The sequence below is a fragment of the Varanus komodoensis genome, unplaced genomic scaffold (genome assembly GCF_004798865.1).
Source record: "Varanus komodoensis strain SLA01 unplaced genomic scaffold, ASM479886v1 scaffold16, whole genome shotgun sequence".
NCBI lineage: Eukaryota > Metazoa > Chordata > Lepidosauria > Squamata > Varanidae > Varanus > Varanus komodoensis.
The window spans coordinates 8,133,562-8,148,593 of NW_025335468.1; the positions used below are offsets into that span (position 1 = coordinate 8,133,562).

Here is a 15,032-nt window from a genome sequence, read left to right on the forward strand (position 1 = left end):
CATGCATAAGATTCAGCTCCTGGCATTCGTCTGCAAGCAAGCGCTTGTGGTAGCCACCAGTGGAGTCTTCATGTGATGCTGAGTATAAGTAGCCACCTTGTCCATGCTGGTATTGTCTGCTTTGCTTACCCCATGACTGCTAACCTTGCAAGTTGGCCCTTGCATCTGGCCATTTGTGTGGTACCCTGCAAAGCTCCACTGTGTCATGACTGGCACCGCTGATCTCTTGTGGAGACATTGCAACCCAGTGCGGTTATAATAGCTTCAGTGGCCTGATACTATCACAGCATCTCATGTATGCAGACGAGGAAAAATAGAAAGGCGTCAGTCGTTCAAGCTGATGCAGAAGGAGCAGCATGTCCAGAATGCTGATACCTCCCAAGGCATGGTTCCAAAACACCTGGAAGACACAATTTCTGGGATGCCTGACTATTATCTATGCTGGCTGACCGGGAGTTGTAGTCAAAACATCTGGAGGGCTTCAAGTTGGGGAATGTATGCATCTGGAAGTGGGAGTGAGAGAGAGATGCTTGTAAGACGATGTATGAGGCCTGAGGGTAAGAGGTGAGTTGGTCCAGAGCAGGGCTGGTGTGCCCGGGGAGCGTGGGGAGGCATCCACAGGAGATGGTGGACCTGGAGGAGTGTGCTGCTGCCAACCTGGCCCCAGTCTGGTGTGCCCTCCATCACTTCCAGTGGGTGCTCTGGCCCTGCCGGTGCTCTCCTCTGGTGGAAGTGAGGGAGAGGCCAGAAGGGCTGTTTGGAGCAGCCACCAGCCCTCTCTCAGTGTAGGGCTCCAGGGCAACCATGAGAGCATGGCACTGGGCCAGCACCTTGGAATATCGAGCCACCAAGAGCTCACCCTCCATGCTGTCTCCGGAGAGACCCTGTGCAGTAGCAAAGCGAAGGCAGCGGGGTCTCTGGGCTGGGGTTTTTAGTAGCAGGGAGAGAGTTCTGTGGAGGCGGCGGCAGCAGAAAGGGCTGCATGGAGACAGTACAAATTCTTGTGCTTCAGGACAGGAGAGGACTTGTGGGGGGCTTGGCTCAGCAAAGGCACTCGCTCACTGTTGTGTATATTCCTTCCAGACTTCCAGCAAGACTCCCAAGCCCGTGCGCCAGATTTCCATTGACCTTCCCACCAACAGTGCAGCCGTGGCCAGCACGAAGACCCTCTGGGAGACGGGGGAAATGGCCCAGTCTCCAGTGAAGACCACGCCCTGTAAGGTGGGCCTTCCGCTTTGCTTTGTCTTCATGGTGTTGGAAAAGGGTTGGGAGGAAGCTGGGAGCTGATGCTGTGGGTTAGCGAGAGAGATCCATTATTGCAGAAAGTGTTTACAGGTTGACCATTTAATGTGCAAACTCTCCCAATCAAATGGTTTCAGAAGATGGCTTTCTGTAATCCAGATTTATTTCTTGGGCCAGTTACAGGTCCTTGCATGAAGGGCAGCTTAAAATCCAATTATTATGTTCATCTTCCTCCTAGGATATTGTGGCTGGAGACATTGTGAATGTGAGAAGCATTTGGGAGCAGAAAGAGGTCTCAAGTGTAGATAAAAATACTAAGGTGAGAGACTCTTCTTTTGGGGGGAAGCATGCCAAAAGGAGGAAATGTTGCTTTGAGTATTCATATGCATTTGGGTAGCTGGAGGGAGGGAATCAAGGCAATTTTTCAGTAGTTCATGTAGTCTTATTTATTTATGTATGTATGTATGTATGTATGTATGTATGTATGTATGTATTTATGTATTTATTTATTTATTTATTATGTATTTATTTATTTATGAAAATTTCTATGCCGCCCCATTCGCTGAAGCCTCGGGGCAGCTCACAAAACATCAATTAAAATACAATACACTAAAAATATAAAATGAATTAACAATATAACAATATAGTCCAGATATGTTGGACTACAACTTCCAGAATCATTCACACAGCATAGCTGAATGTGACCGGATCTTCCTTGGTCCTTGTCTGCAAGCTCTAGTGTATGGAGTGGATGACTCACGTGGCTGTGTCACTGCTGCACGTCTCGTCTATATTGCAGTGGTGGAGAAGCTTTGCAAAGAAGCAGTCCCCAAAGTGATCATGTGGATAACCCCCAGTCCAGTTTTGTAGGACTTATTTTTTTAAATTGCACCCTAATGGTTGCATGGAGGACCCCTGAAATGGACACCATAAGGGGTGAAGAGGAAATACTAGATATTCTAGCTTGGAAATTCTCTGTTTTCTAAATGCAAAACAGCCCTGCCTCTTAAGGATGTTTTTTAGACTTGTAAAATGCTGTATACTACTTACGTGTTTTCACATGAACTCTTTGCTCTTTCTTAAAAGGCACAAATTATTTCCAAACTGTTTGTTTAGTGTTCTCTGTATTCCCTTCCCATTCCAAATCATTTGTATAGCCGCCACCTAGAGCTGGAATTAGTGAGAATGGCCTTCTTTTTGCAACTGATACTTTGCCATTAAAAGAAAACATGGGGAGAGATGGCAATGGAATGTCTCAGCTGCACCAAGGCATCTTGGGATGGCCACCTGTATATTTATTATTGGTATTGCAAATAAGTTTTCTCTCAGCACTTTGGTTTGCTGACAATTCCCGACATCTTTTGGGCTCCTATAGAACCATTTATGGTGGCTCTACTGGGGCTTTTTGGAGGGGCACTACAGGACCTTCTGTTACTGGCTAATCCCACAGTGCTGCGGTTACACAACCTGAAGGTTTTGTAAAAAACGAAAGAACAGTTGCTTCTTTCTCTTGGGTAAATCAGTAGGGCTATCAGAGGTGCACTGCTGGGCCATTAACCCAAAGCAAACAGAACCACTGAAAGCTCTAACGACTGGGGCCAACCAGCAGAGCCACTGAAAAATGGTAACATGATAGGAGGGTACGGACTTGAATCTCAGTCCCTGAAGAAGTTGCATTTCTCCTCTCGCATTTAGGTCAGGCTTCCTGGCAAGAAGTACAAGTATGTGGCAATTGGGCATGGCCAGTACAAAAAGGTGTTGATAGAAGATGAGGCAACAGAAAAATAGCCTACTCAGGCATCAAACAAACCGGTAGGTATGGAGTTCAGTTAAATTATCATGTGTCATTTGCGTATTAGTGTATGCATACCCTACCTTTCCTCTCTCTCGCAAGGAAGCTACAGTGGTTAGCATGGTCCTCTGTGAGGCTGGCTAGGTTCAATCATTGAGTGGCCCAAATTCACCCAGTGATCGTCATGATCCAGTGGAGACGATAACCTGCATCTTTTGGGTCATGGTCTAACACCTCACTCTGGCTCTGGCATGCAGGTGGAAGCTTTTCTTTGCAGCAGTGGAAAATTTCTGTGCTCTCCGGCCGCAACGTCCAGCACTCTTTTTCACAAAAGACAGCATTTAATATTTTATATATTTTCCATAGAAACACTTTATTCAATCTATACATACAACGTTTGTAAAGCCGCCTCTTGATTCAGGTGGCTGGGTTTTGTGAGAACCGCATCTGGACTGCACAGACGATGCAGAGCTGTGGAAAAAAACCTCTAAAGCTTGGTGCAGAAGTCTGGTGGATGAAGGATCTGGACGCCTGTTAACTAGTCTCAGCTGGAGTCCCCAGCACCAACCAGCCAAATTACGGTTCCTTTTCCCACACTTCCTTATTTTGCTTCAACTTATCTCCATCTTTCCATCTCCAAACATGCCTGTTCTTTAAATTAACACACATCCTTCTTTCTGTATTCCATGTTATTGTCTCAAGATTGGCACAGTCTTTCTACCAGACAGGTGACATTCAAACGTGACTTGCATACCCTTTCTTCAGTTTAGAATCTCTTGCATCAGGCTATTGCTGGTAAAGCCCACCTCTGAGGGCTTTACACAAAGGCTGACCTCTGCCTTGCACAACCACCATAAAGGGAGGAGGAGGCTGCTAGTGTGGGACATTCTATCACCTTGCATTTAAAGCAGAATGGCCCCCTAATTGACAGAAGCTTAGCTTACCCTAATTCTGTCATGAATTAAATGGGATGATCAGCTCCATATCTTCATTTGTTCCTGTCAGCTATTGCTAGAATAAATGGGGAACAGAGTATACTACTTAGAACAGTTTACATACCTGTTCATCGGATGTTGATGCACAGCCAACAGGGAGGCTGGAAAGCGCCAGCTGCAGAGTTCAACCACTTCAGCTTTGTCCTTAAGATGCTGCTGAAAATGGGAGGAAGGTGGCAACTTGCTTGTTCTAACCCTACGAAGGGGACTAGAGTTAGAAGCCTCCTGTGCAATATGCTTTCAAGCCTAAGGCAACAGACTGTGGACAGAAGATCTGTCTTACACATGAGCTGAAGAGCAGCATGGTGAAGGCTGCATGAATTGTGATCTACATATTTATCCAACTTATATTCACATTAATTAGTCCAAAGGACAGTGGGTTGAGAAGGATTTGAAAAGCATCAAGGCTGTCAAATGTAGTGTACTTCTGCTGTTGGGGCTTCTAAGAATCTTCCTCTGAAAATCAGTTTGATTTACAGAGTGGGTGCTTTCTTAATTATGCATCAAGGAGCTACAATCGATGTTAACTGAAAGCAGGAGTAGGTAAACAGTGCCACCAAGATATTTTGGCATATAATTTCCCCAGTCCAAGGCCAGGGATTTTGGGCAGCAGTAATCCAAAATAGTTGATTTTCCCACTTCTGCTCTAAATGGACACCTGGCATGCTTGCTGCCACTGGAAAGTGCAACGTTAGGTGGCAGCACTGTGCGTCGTGTGGGATAATGTGCAAGTCGGGAGACTGGCGTTCGCAATTCATTTCACAAGTTCAGTGCAGGGATAAAGGACTGGGGCCTGAGCTGGCCCTGCAAGTGCCAGCAGAACCAGCAACATCTTTGCAGGGTCAACTCGGGCCCCAGTCCTTGCAGGGAACAGCGATTGTGCAGTGCAGCTGGAGGCCCCCGAGACCAGTGTAAAAGGCCCCCTGCACTGCTGGGTTTTGCCACAGTGATAGGAGCCGCGCTTGTGACTCCCTCCTGACTCCCTCCCTCCGCATCAGCTTGCCTCACCTGAATCCTGCCCAACTCCAGCCGTAGCCTTTTCCTGCCCTCATCCTTTTCTCCAATCTGACCCTGATTCCTAGGTACCTTCACCATCCTTCCTGACCTCACCTTGCTCTTGGGTCTGTCTCCCTGTGCCTTTGGATTGTGATGCTTTGGACTGTGTTTACTTGGACTTATCACCTCCCTGGATTGTTAAACAAATGTACCTCTTCTGGCCCACTGAACTTGTTGCGGGACTCCACCTTGCGCCTGTGCCCTGGTCCCAGTGTTCCAGCCTTAGTCCCCCTCTGCCCATGCCCCAGGCCTTACAAAGCTGTAGGAATGTGACTACGCTGCTATATAAAGTGAAAATAAAACTTGCATCTAGCCATCTTCCAGGCAACTGCCTTAACCAATCTGAAGTCAGAGTACATCTGAAGGGAGCTGGACCCAGCACCTCCTCTAAAATGGGGGAGGATTCGGGCAGGTTTCTCCTGTCTGTGTTCAATCTGAAATGCTTACAAATGCTACACTCAAGCTAGGAAACTTCAGAGTTTCAGGCCATAACACCTTGCTGCATTGGTGGTGCTGTGGCAGTAAACTCACTCCTTGCTGTGATGGCAATGCCTCTCATAATGGAGCAGCGGGAGTAACAGCATGGGTAATTCATTCTGCATGACGAGGCAATGGTAGAGGGGGTAAAATACTGTAGAAGAGCAACCAACCTCTGAGTAAAGCCATCCCAAAACAAACTCTGTGCAATGCTCAATGCTGAAGCTGCTTTAAAGTTGCTAATGAGCTCAAGGTATACTATGGGTTTTGCAAACATAAACATGAGCTATATAATCGGCTCATGATGAAGCACAGAGATGGCTGCTTCAGCATTAGCAACTCTTATTCTGGTGCTCCAGTAGTGGTTTGTGGACCATCCCTTGATCATTCACTGCTGCAGTGTGGGGATTAAGCAAACAACACTTCAAATCAGTGATCATATCATTACTTATCAGCTCACTTTGTTCTCAGTGTGAGCAATTCCCTTTCCACCTGCAACTGAATGCACACCTCTGCAGGTAAATGGAGTTGTGAATCAGGTGCTACACAGACAGAACAGTGGCACTGTCAGTGACTGCTGAAATTGGAACGAAGTGCTGTGTCACTAACAGAAACTACTACAGAATCCTTTTGCACATGCATGCACACGTGGCCGAAGACAGCTTTTTTCTGCTTCGGTGTAGAAGCGACTACGACTTGACCCTGAGTTGGCAGTAGTTCATGAAAGGCTTTTCTTCCTACTGTCCACTTGGGGTTGCTTCCAACAGCTGATTCTTGTGTTCCATAAATATCTGTACTGATGATGAGAACATGGCTGAAGTTCTTTGCTTGAATGCTGGAGTGGTGAGGCTCCATGTATGACATGCATGAATCCCTTTCTGGCCACTTCTGTAGATGTGCCCCCCCCCACCCACCCGGACCAAGCAAGGGCGTGATGGGGAGCAGCCATGCATGTCAGCTGAATCACATTAAGTGGCTGATGAAACCTCTGAAAGACTGGCAAAGCTACAGTCTTTGTGTGCTGGGTCAGCTTCCCCATGGAATATTTTCCAGATGGCCTAGAGTCATCTTTCAAATAAATCCATGGAAGGAACCAACACATCTTTTTACTTAGCATAGTTCCTTAGGTGAGACACTGACAAACATAAAAACAGCTACCAATTTGTCAATCTTCTAACTTGCTTGCCTTGAGGTAATTAATAATTGCCAGTGGCCATTGGTCATATTAGATCCAGCAGGACACTGTGTTTGTGATATTTCACCTCTTGTGTCTTTTACTTTCTGAAAGATCAGGCCATGCTCATTCTAACTCCTGTTAACATTACTGGATTACTGCAATGTACGTGACATGTTATGTGCTGTCGTTTCCAACTTATGGCAACCCTATGTATGAAAACTCTCCCAAATGCCCTCTCTATGACAACCTTGTTCAGCTCTTGTAAAGTCCAGGTAGTGGCTTCCCTCATGGAGTCAATCCATCTCATATCTGGCCTTCCTTTTCCTTTCCTGGCTTCTACTTTCTCTAGCATAATTGTCTTCTCCAAGGAGTTTTGTCTTGTGCTCATTAAGATGACCCTTAATGAGAGTTCAGAATGTGCAACCACTCCAGAATGCCACTGCCTACCTTTTTGTAGCGGTGGGTCTCAGGGAAAAATCTTAGAATTCTGCATGGTTCACCTGTTCAGGGTGCTGGTTCTGATCCATGAAGTCCTAGATGGCTTGGCCTCGAGACTGGCTTCAAGAATCCTACTGGGTGGGCATCTGATACGGGCCCACACCCCAGCAGAGGGCTCAGGGGCAAAGAGCTCCCAGATGTGCTGCTCCTTTGCACCACTGCCACCCATTGTTCACCGGCTTCTTGCTCTGACAGGCAACACTGGGAGGGAGAAGGAACAGGAGATGCTACTGCCTGCCCCTCTGGTAAGCAGGCCAGGCAACAGCAGTGAAGATGAGAGGGAGTAGCTGCAGCAGGAAACAATGGTGGTGAAATGGCAGACTCCCAGGAGGAGCGCTGCCTGTTAATGGTGCCTTCCTGCAAAACCTGGAAGCAGCACCGTCTGGCTCTCAGGGTGCCTTAAGGAGTATCTGCTTATATTAACCTGCTAGTCTGCTCCAGATTTTGCATCTATGGGCACTGAATCTATAAATGGGCAGAGCAGGGCCTTTTCATTGGAATTAGTTTTTCTCCCTCCAAAGACACACCTGCCAAGTAATGTTCTATCGTTCTGTGTGCCAGGCCAGTTCCCTCTCTGCCTTTGCATGTTTTGTACTTTGTGTGTTATAGGAAAGGACTGGGCAACATTGGTCAGCTATTTAAATACAAGTAGCTAACAATGGTGTGTTCGCATCCTTATCTTCCAAAATGTCAATTATTGCTACATGAGTTTCTTCTCATTCTAGCTTTCAAAAAGTATTGGGCTTCAGACTGAAGAGTTTGATAGAACTATCAGTGGCCAAGCTCTGTCTGTGCCCAACCTGCTCTGCATTGCCTTTCGGTCAGGGAAGGATGATAGAAACTGTAAAAAGCTTTAACCAAAGACCATAGCAGGCCCAGGTAAAATTGGGCAGCTGTACCCCTGTGCATGGTGACTTGCTTGATAGACTTCTAAGGACCTACAGTGGGCGCACAGTGGCAGTTTGTGACTTGACCACGATACCACTTTTGCAGAACAGATGGCCAGTTCCCCATCTACACAGAACAAATCCTGCTCCATGTGTAGGTTGAGGGAAAGAAGCCAAGAATAGTGTGACTATTCCAAAATAAAAATCTCGTATTGCAGAGTAGGCCAGCAGATTGGTTTCCCACTGTGCATTTACTTTGCTTTAAGTAGTATTTCTTAAGAAATATATTATACAGTTGATTCAACTGTGTAAAGCCGCCTTTGAAAGCCTTTACACGGCAGGCTTTCTGCAGACCATTTCATTGCATTTTATGTTGTTATTTTTGTAAGCCGTCCTGAGGCTCTGCAAAGGATGGGGTAGAAAGGTTTTAATTAAATCTTTTAAAAAATTAAAATTGCCTTTGCTTGCTGTGCTACCTGAAATTCTTAGTGCACGTCTGAGGGAAGGATCGTTTCCCCTCCAGATCCCACCTTGCTTAATTAGGATTGCCACATGGCTTTTCAGTTCTAGGGACAGCAAGCAACCTTGTGGAGGATTTTAATCTCCTCCCCCCACCCCACAAGTAATTTTGTTATGGTAACCTTTGCATTTATTTCAAAGCCTCCCAGCAGGGGATACATCCTCCAGAATAAACCTTTATTCATCACTCCCCTTCACCTGCCACCCATATGCAGTCCTGTTGAAACTCGACAGTGCTTCCTCAGGTGGCTCACGTTGGACTCGGCGTACCTCAAAGAGTGTAGTGATCTTTGCCATGGGCTTGGAAGCCAGCTCTTTCAGCTTCCGTGCATCAAAGCGTGGCCTGTGAAGGAGCAGGGGCAGACGTCGCCGAAATGAGAACATTCCCTCTCTCCGTATTTCTTTTTCCTCTGCTTGCTGCTTTCTTTCCTTTCTGACTGTCATCTGGTACAAGATAGCATCCCACATCTTGATGGCTCTTGGCTTCGTTATCCTCTTGTCCTGGCCGGCGACATCATGGGAGTCTTCTGCCTTCTTCTCGTCCCTCGCCTGTTCGGATTTGGCTGGCCCTGGCTCTGAGACAGGAAACTGGGGAGGCTCAGATTCCACTATCAAGTGCTTCTTGAGGCGAGACCAACCACTAGGCTTGTTTCTAAGAGGAGGCAATGCTGGCTTTGGTTTTGGGGAAGTGCTCACAGGAACTGGAGAAGGAGCAGGTGGTGGTAGTGGTCCAGTCTGCTTCCCGGCCCTGTCTTCAGGCAAAGCAACGTGGGTGCTGGCGTCCGGCGGGGCGGGCGGGAGTGCGTCAGGCACCGCTTGTTTCTGCAGCGCACTGGGGCTCGGCTGCCTCCACGCCTCTCTGTGTGTCTCAAGGCCTGTGCTGCCTCTGGGAGTTGTGGGCCGGCTGAGCTGAGGCGTTGGGGAGGCGAGCACTGCCTGCTGTCTGGGGACATGCCATACTTCAGTTTTCATCGTTTCTGGGGGAGGCTCTGGAGCAGGAGTGTCTAACTTAGGGGCAGCTGTGAAGTGTGTGGTTGGCATCTGAGGTGGTGCTGGTGGGTGTGGGTGAGCGGTATGCAGAGGGACAGGTGCGGGCCCACTTTCGCTCTTGGCATGTACCGCGGACTCTTCCAACAGTGGGGTCTTAGCCCTTGGTGCCTGCACGCTGTGGAACTGGGCGTGCGTCTCGGCAGCGTGAGTGGCCACCACTGGGGTCTCCTCCATGGGCCTGGGGGAAACAGAGTGTTCGGGGAGGATAAAGATGGAGTGAGTGGTGTGTGAGGGGGACAGTGGTGCGTGCGTGTCCGGAGGGTGTCCTGCGACCTGCCGCCATGGCTCCGGCGTGCTCTGCCTGTGAAGCAGCAACGCGGCAGGGGAGGTGGTGAGCTGGAGATGCTCCGCGATGCTCCTCTGCTCTGTGACCGTGAATGCAAAAGGCTTTCCTTTAGGGAAGGGGGACGAGACATGGTGGGTGACAGGCCTGAAGGAGAAGCGAGGCGGGAGGTTGATGGTGACGTGCGGGGGCGCGTCTGCGGCCTTGAGTGGGGAAGAGCGCTGGCTGTGCTCCAGGTCGGGGCTGGCTTCGCTCACGGGGGAGAGGCTGGCCCGGAATGCTGTGGCTTGCTGTGCTGATAACGTTGCTTTCTTCTTCGCAGCTTTTTTCAAGAGTCTCTGTAGTTTCAGGTTGTCTGCTGCAGGCTTGGGTAGAAGAGGAGGGGGCGGCGCTTGTGGCTGGAGAGGGGCTGGCACATGGGGTGATGTTACCGTTATCAGCATTTTAACCCCCTAAAACAGACAGACAGACAGACAGATGGGATTTTTTTTCCAACTGTTGATGCAAAAATCAGTTGTTCGCAGTAGTGGGGATTATGTTTGTTATTGTTATTATGTTCATTTCTATTTTGCCCAGTAGCCAAAGCTCTCTGGGTGGTTTCCAGGTATGTAGGACTGAAACAAGACTTCTGTGCAGGAAAGGACGGATTAAGAATCTGCTGCATCCAAATACTTAAGGCTAAAAATGTGGGGCTGAGGCATGCAAATGTGTTTATCACAGGGCTGAGCCATCCCAGATCAAGTGCCTCTGGAAGAATGGCCACACTGGTTCCTAGCACCTGGGACACCTGCCTTTTAGTGGAGTCAGCACACACAGTCAACTGCAGACCCTCTGTGTAAACTCAGCCTTCCTCAGCCCAGTGCCCTCTGGATGTTTCGGCTTTCAGAGCCCATCAGCCCCAGTCAGCCTGGGCCATGCTCAGGAATGGTGGGAGCTGAAGCTCAGAACATCTACAGGGCACCAGACTGGGGAAGGCTGGCTAAAGGAATCAAAGAATGCAACATGCTCATGGATGGGCAGACCAGCTCTTAGCCGTCTGAAATAGCTGCAGATACAAAATGGCCAAGTGTGTGTCCTTCCAGGCATGGGTTAGGGTTAGGCATGGTGCTGTTAAAGACACTGTGAAGTTACTGCATCTTTTCTTAGCAGATTTTTTCTGATTAGACAAAAGGGCACAGGAAGCAGTAGAGGAAACACTGGAGAGCTGCAAAGGGCAGAAGCTGGTATCGGAAGCCACTGCACAAGGAAATGTTCCTGCTGGCTTTTTGCTCCCCTCCCTAGACCCCTCATGTGTTTGTCCCTTGAAGGAGGACTGCAGGTACAGACAACAGCAGGTCCAGAGCACTACGTACCCAACACTCATTCATTCCTGATTTATAAAGTTACACGTTGCCTTTGCCCAAATGCCAATATACAGTTAAAATGGGCAGCAATTTAAATACTTTTAAATGTGGCTTCCTTGCCTTGTCCCGACATCCACCCATCAAGTGTGACCATTTCAGAAGAGGAACCATGTCCAGGGTATGAGGGTTCCAGCTGCTGTGGAAGGCCATGCATGTCCCCCGTGCAATTCAACATCTGCATGAAATGGCTGAGTAAGGCCTATGACCAAGAAGACTCTTTTCCAGGGATGTTTGCATTCGCTCATTCAGCTGTTTCTTATGAGCTAACGCCAAAGCTTCTGCTCTTCTTTCTCTTCAAAAACCCGCATACCAGGCTTGGGCTAAACAACCCTTCCAGCCAAGAACCCTTCACACAGAGGACTGTCCTCCGGAAAGAAGGACACAGAGCCACCCAGCAGGAAGGCTAAGAGGCTTCATGACCTGGGAGAAGGGCTTCCCTCTTAGGCCCAAATGTGTCTGCCTGTCTCCCTCTCTCTCCAAGTGCTTTTCTTCTAGTTGTTTTCTTTCATTAGAAGTGAGCCCAGCTGTCTGAAAAGGGCACAGCAAAAAGAGCTGCTAGGGGAAAAGTGAAGGACAGGTGCTGTTCTGTTGAGGCTTTTTGAGATCTTAATTCTCCTCCCTTCCGCCCTCTCTTGGACTATGCATGGGATGGGCCCATGTTTAAAGATGCACTTCTGCCACTGTAATGCCTACCTTAAGCTCTAATTTTATTTGCAACATGTTCACGCTTTAAACAAGACTTTCCTTTTGCACTCTGCCTGCCTGAATTTTGCAGTACTACAAACCAAGAGTCAGCTAAAGGTGAGCAGTGGAACATGAGAGCAGCTAAGGAGCTGATGTCTCCATTGAATTTTAGCTCCAGGCAGTAGATGGTGTTGAATGTCACTTGTAAAAGTTCATCAGGGCTATCAGGTCCTCTCTGCTTCTTGGTGATTCGTGTGCTTATTTCAGCTGCTGTGACTTGCAAGCCAAAACTCATTGCTCAGTTTATAGCAGGTCCTCTAGGGAGAAGGAAGGCAGCCTCAGTGATGGAAAAGCCTGGCTTGCTTAATTCACATTCTCAGCCTTTGATACGGAGAACAGATGTTTCCACTTGAGTCCGCTTAAGTGACTGGAGTGGAATTTGCCTAGGTTGCAGTTTACCTTTCAGCTCACACTCATAACTCCTCTGGAAGGATAACTTTGTGGGCTGCTCAAAGGGGACTCTCTGAAGAATCATTTGTCCAAATTTTCTTTCTAAGGCCCGTGTGGTCATGAAATCCAGTGGCTGGAAAATGCCTGAAACACACAACTTCTCATATGACTAACTATTCACATGAAGTAGCTTCTCAGCAAACTGGAGGAGGCAAATGCCAAAGAGATTTAAGAAGGCCTGATGAAAACTGCAAGTACCGTGCGGACGGCCTCCATGTGGGAGGATGGCCTGCCAAATAGAACAGCCATGTGCAAGCAGCTGCCATTGTGCTCAGTGTGTGTGTGTGTGTGTGTACATGCAGCCTGGCAAAGTATAGCTTGGTAGAGGTCAAGTATAACCTAGAAGGTAGCACAGAAACCCTGCTGCACAGCACAGGTGCTACTGACTGCGAAGCACAAAAGCGGTCCCTGAGGGTAGCCTGCTGCATTTGAAACATCAAAGGCCAACATGCACATCAGTCCTTCCTTGGGATTGTGGTCCCCAGCGCATGCAGGCTGAGCCCTCTCCCCTCTTTCAGATACTACAGAATAGAATGGGAGACACGGTCCACTTGTGTTTCCTCTTCCCTAGCTGCTCAAGATGCTTGACGGTGTATTCATCCAACTTTGTAAGAACGGCAAACAATTACAGTGGGTCTAGACAGATTTTAGGTTTGTGGGATCTAGTAGGTTTTCTTTTGCGGGGAGGGGCTTGAAGGGCCACTGCAAAAGGGCAGCTCAGGTAACAGCCAATAACCAACTGTATTCCATGAGCCTTATACTAAATAAGTCCAACTCTGCATCTCAGTTACTGCAGATCAAATATTCCAATAGCCTTTTTTGTGGGTGGACTGTTGGGGAGCCTTTAACTTGCTATTGCCAAGATGGTTGGGAGTTGAAAGCCCTTGTAATCAACTGCAAATTGATTAGTGATTTATAGTAATCTCAATTTTATCTTCTGTCCATTCCAAATCAGATTGCATAAGATGAAACTGAATCCCAGGCTTATTTTAAAGGGACAGGAGGTAGCCCCTTGAGCTGCAGATTTGGCTTTGTAACGTTTATTTTATTTATTTAAAACATTTCTATGCCGCCCCATTCGCCGAAGCCTCGGGGCAGCTCACAACATATTCATATTCATTCATGTTTATTCATGTGGAGTCATTCAGACACCAATTGCTAATAGCAAAATAATCTGAAGAGAATGCAAAATCTTTAATGTTTTTCTTATCCCCTTAGAAGCCAATGTAGGAATATACTTTATTTGAAGTAATCTCTTAACTGGCCTATTAAGTTATTACACTTCTGTTCTACCCAATAATTAAATAGACTCTGGGCTATTTAAGAAGGAGCAAAAAACCTTCTATGGAGGTCATCTCCCTGGATGCTGTGCCTGCACCCTGCACTGAGCAAAGGGCTGGACTAGAAGACCTCCAAGGTCACGTCCAACTCTGCTTCTGTGACTGTAGTGTTACTGCCAACAGGCCCGAAAAGCTCCTTGCACCAGCTTTTTCTAAGGCTTTTAAGATATATAGAACATTGGCTGTTTCCAGCTGCCGCTGCCCCCATCCTCATCCCCTCATATACAGTCTTTTATTTGCATCTAGGCATCTCTCTGTCTGTATAAAACCCTCTCTACAGTTATTCTGAGAGCCTGTTTACATTTTCCAGTTCCAGCCTGGCCAAACTGTAAATCTGTGTGACGGAAACGTTTGTTTTTCAGCTCCAGATTTGCTTAATATCACTTTTCATGTTCCTGAGCCAAGGCTATAGTCGATGCTCTCATTAACTTTTCTTTGAAATCATGTGGCAGACTTGGAAGGCCGGTGCCCACCCCCATCAGTTCTTGCTCTGAATCCTTTGCACATGCCTGAACAAAAAAGAAGGGGGAAAAAATGCCCACTGGCATTTTGGGTGGTCTTTTGCTGAATTAAGCCATTTTTTTAATGACCGATCATGGCTACGTAGCTGAGTAAGTTCTCCAGGACTTTGCATAGTATGGGACTCTGGCACACTGAAGTTTAATGAAAGCAAGAGAAGCGTGAAAAGGCCAGGGATTAACAAGCATTTCTTTTAAGCCAGTGCCAAATCACTTTGCTGCTTGGGAAGTGCTGCTGTGTGTCAGTTTTGCACTTAAGCCTTCAATAAGCCTATATGTCTAGCTTTAGAAGATCAGAGTGCCAGGTTAGGAGAGGGAAAAACCTGCGAGCTGGAGAAAGGGTTTGCAAGCATCGAGTCAAATACAGAGGCAGCTGTTCTGCTTGGAGAGACGAGGGAGATGCAAAGAAACTTGATCTTGTGCCGCTGCAGCCCAGCTGCTGTGGTAAAACTGTCACCCCTCTGCTTTTCCAAGACTGAGGACGGCTGAGAGCTGCATTTCAGTTTGCTTTCGATCGTAATTTGCCAACATTCACAAAGGTCTTCTCATCTTGGATGGAGAGAACTTGAGGTTAAAAAAGAAATCCAAGGCAGGAGAAAGC

General features: G+C 47.6%; 1 protein-coding gene across 5 annotated transcripts in view; it reads left to right on the forward strand.

The window, feature by feature from the left end:
• Window positions 1-15,032, forward strand: part of LSP1 (lymphocyte specific protein 1) — a 103,770-nt gene that overhangs the window by 85,010 nt on the left and 3,728 nt on the right. For all 5 annotated transcript variants that reach the window (XM_044425743.1, XM_044425740.1, XM_044425744.1 and 2 more), the window contains 3 exons: window positions 1,084-1,221; window positions 1,481-1,561; window positions 2,938-3,054. In XM_044425743.1, the coding sequence (XP_044281678.1) occupies window positions 1,084-1,221; window positions 1,481-1,561; window positions 2,938-3,030 (312 nt within the window). In that variant the 3' untranslated portion in view covers window positions 3,031-3,054. The remainder of the gene's footprint in view (window positions 1-1,083; window positions 1,222-1,480; window positions 1,562-2,937; window positions 3,055-15,032) is intronic.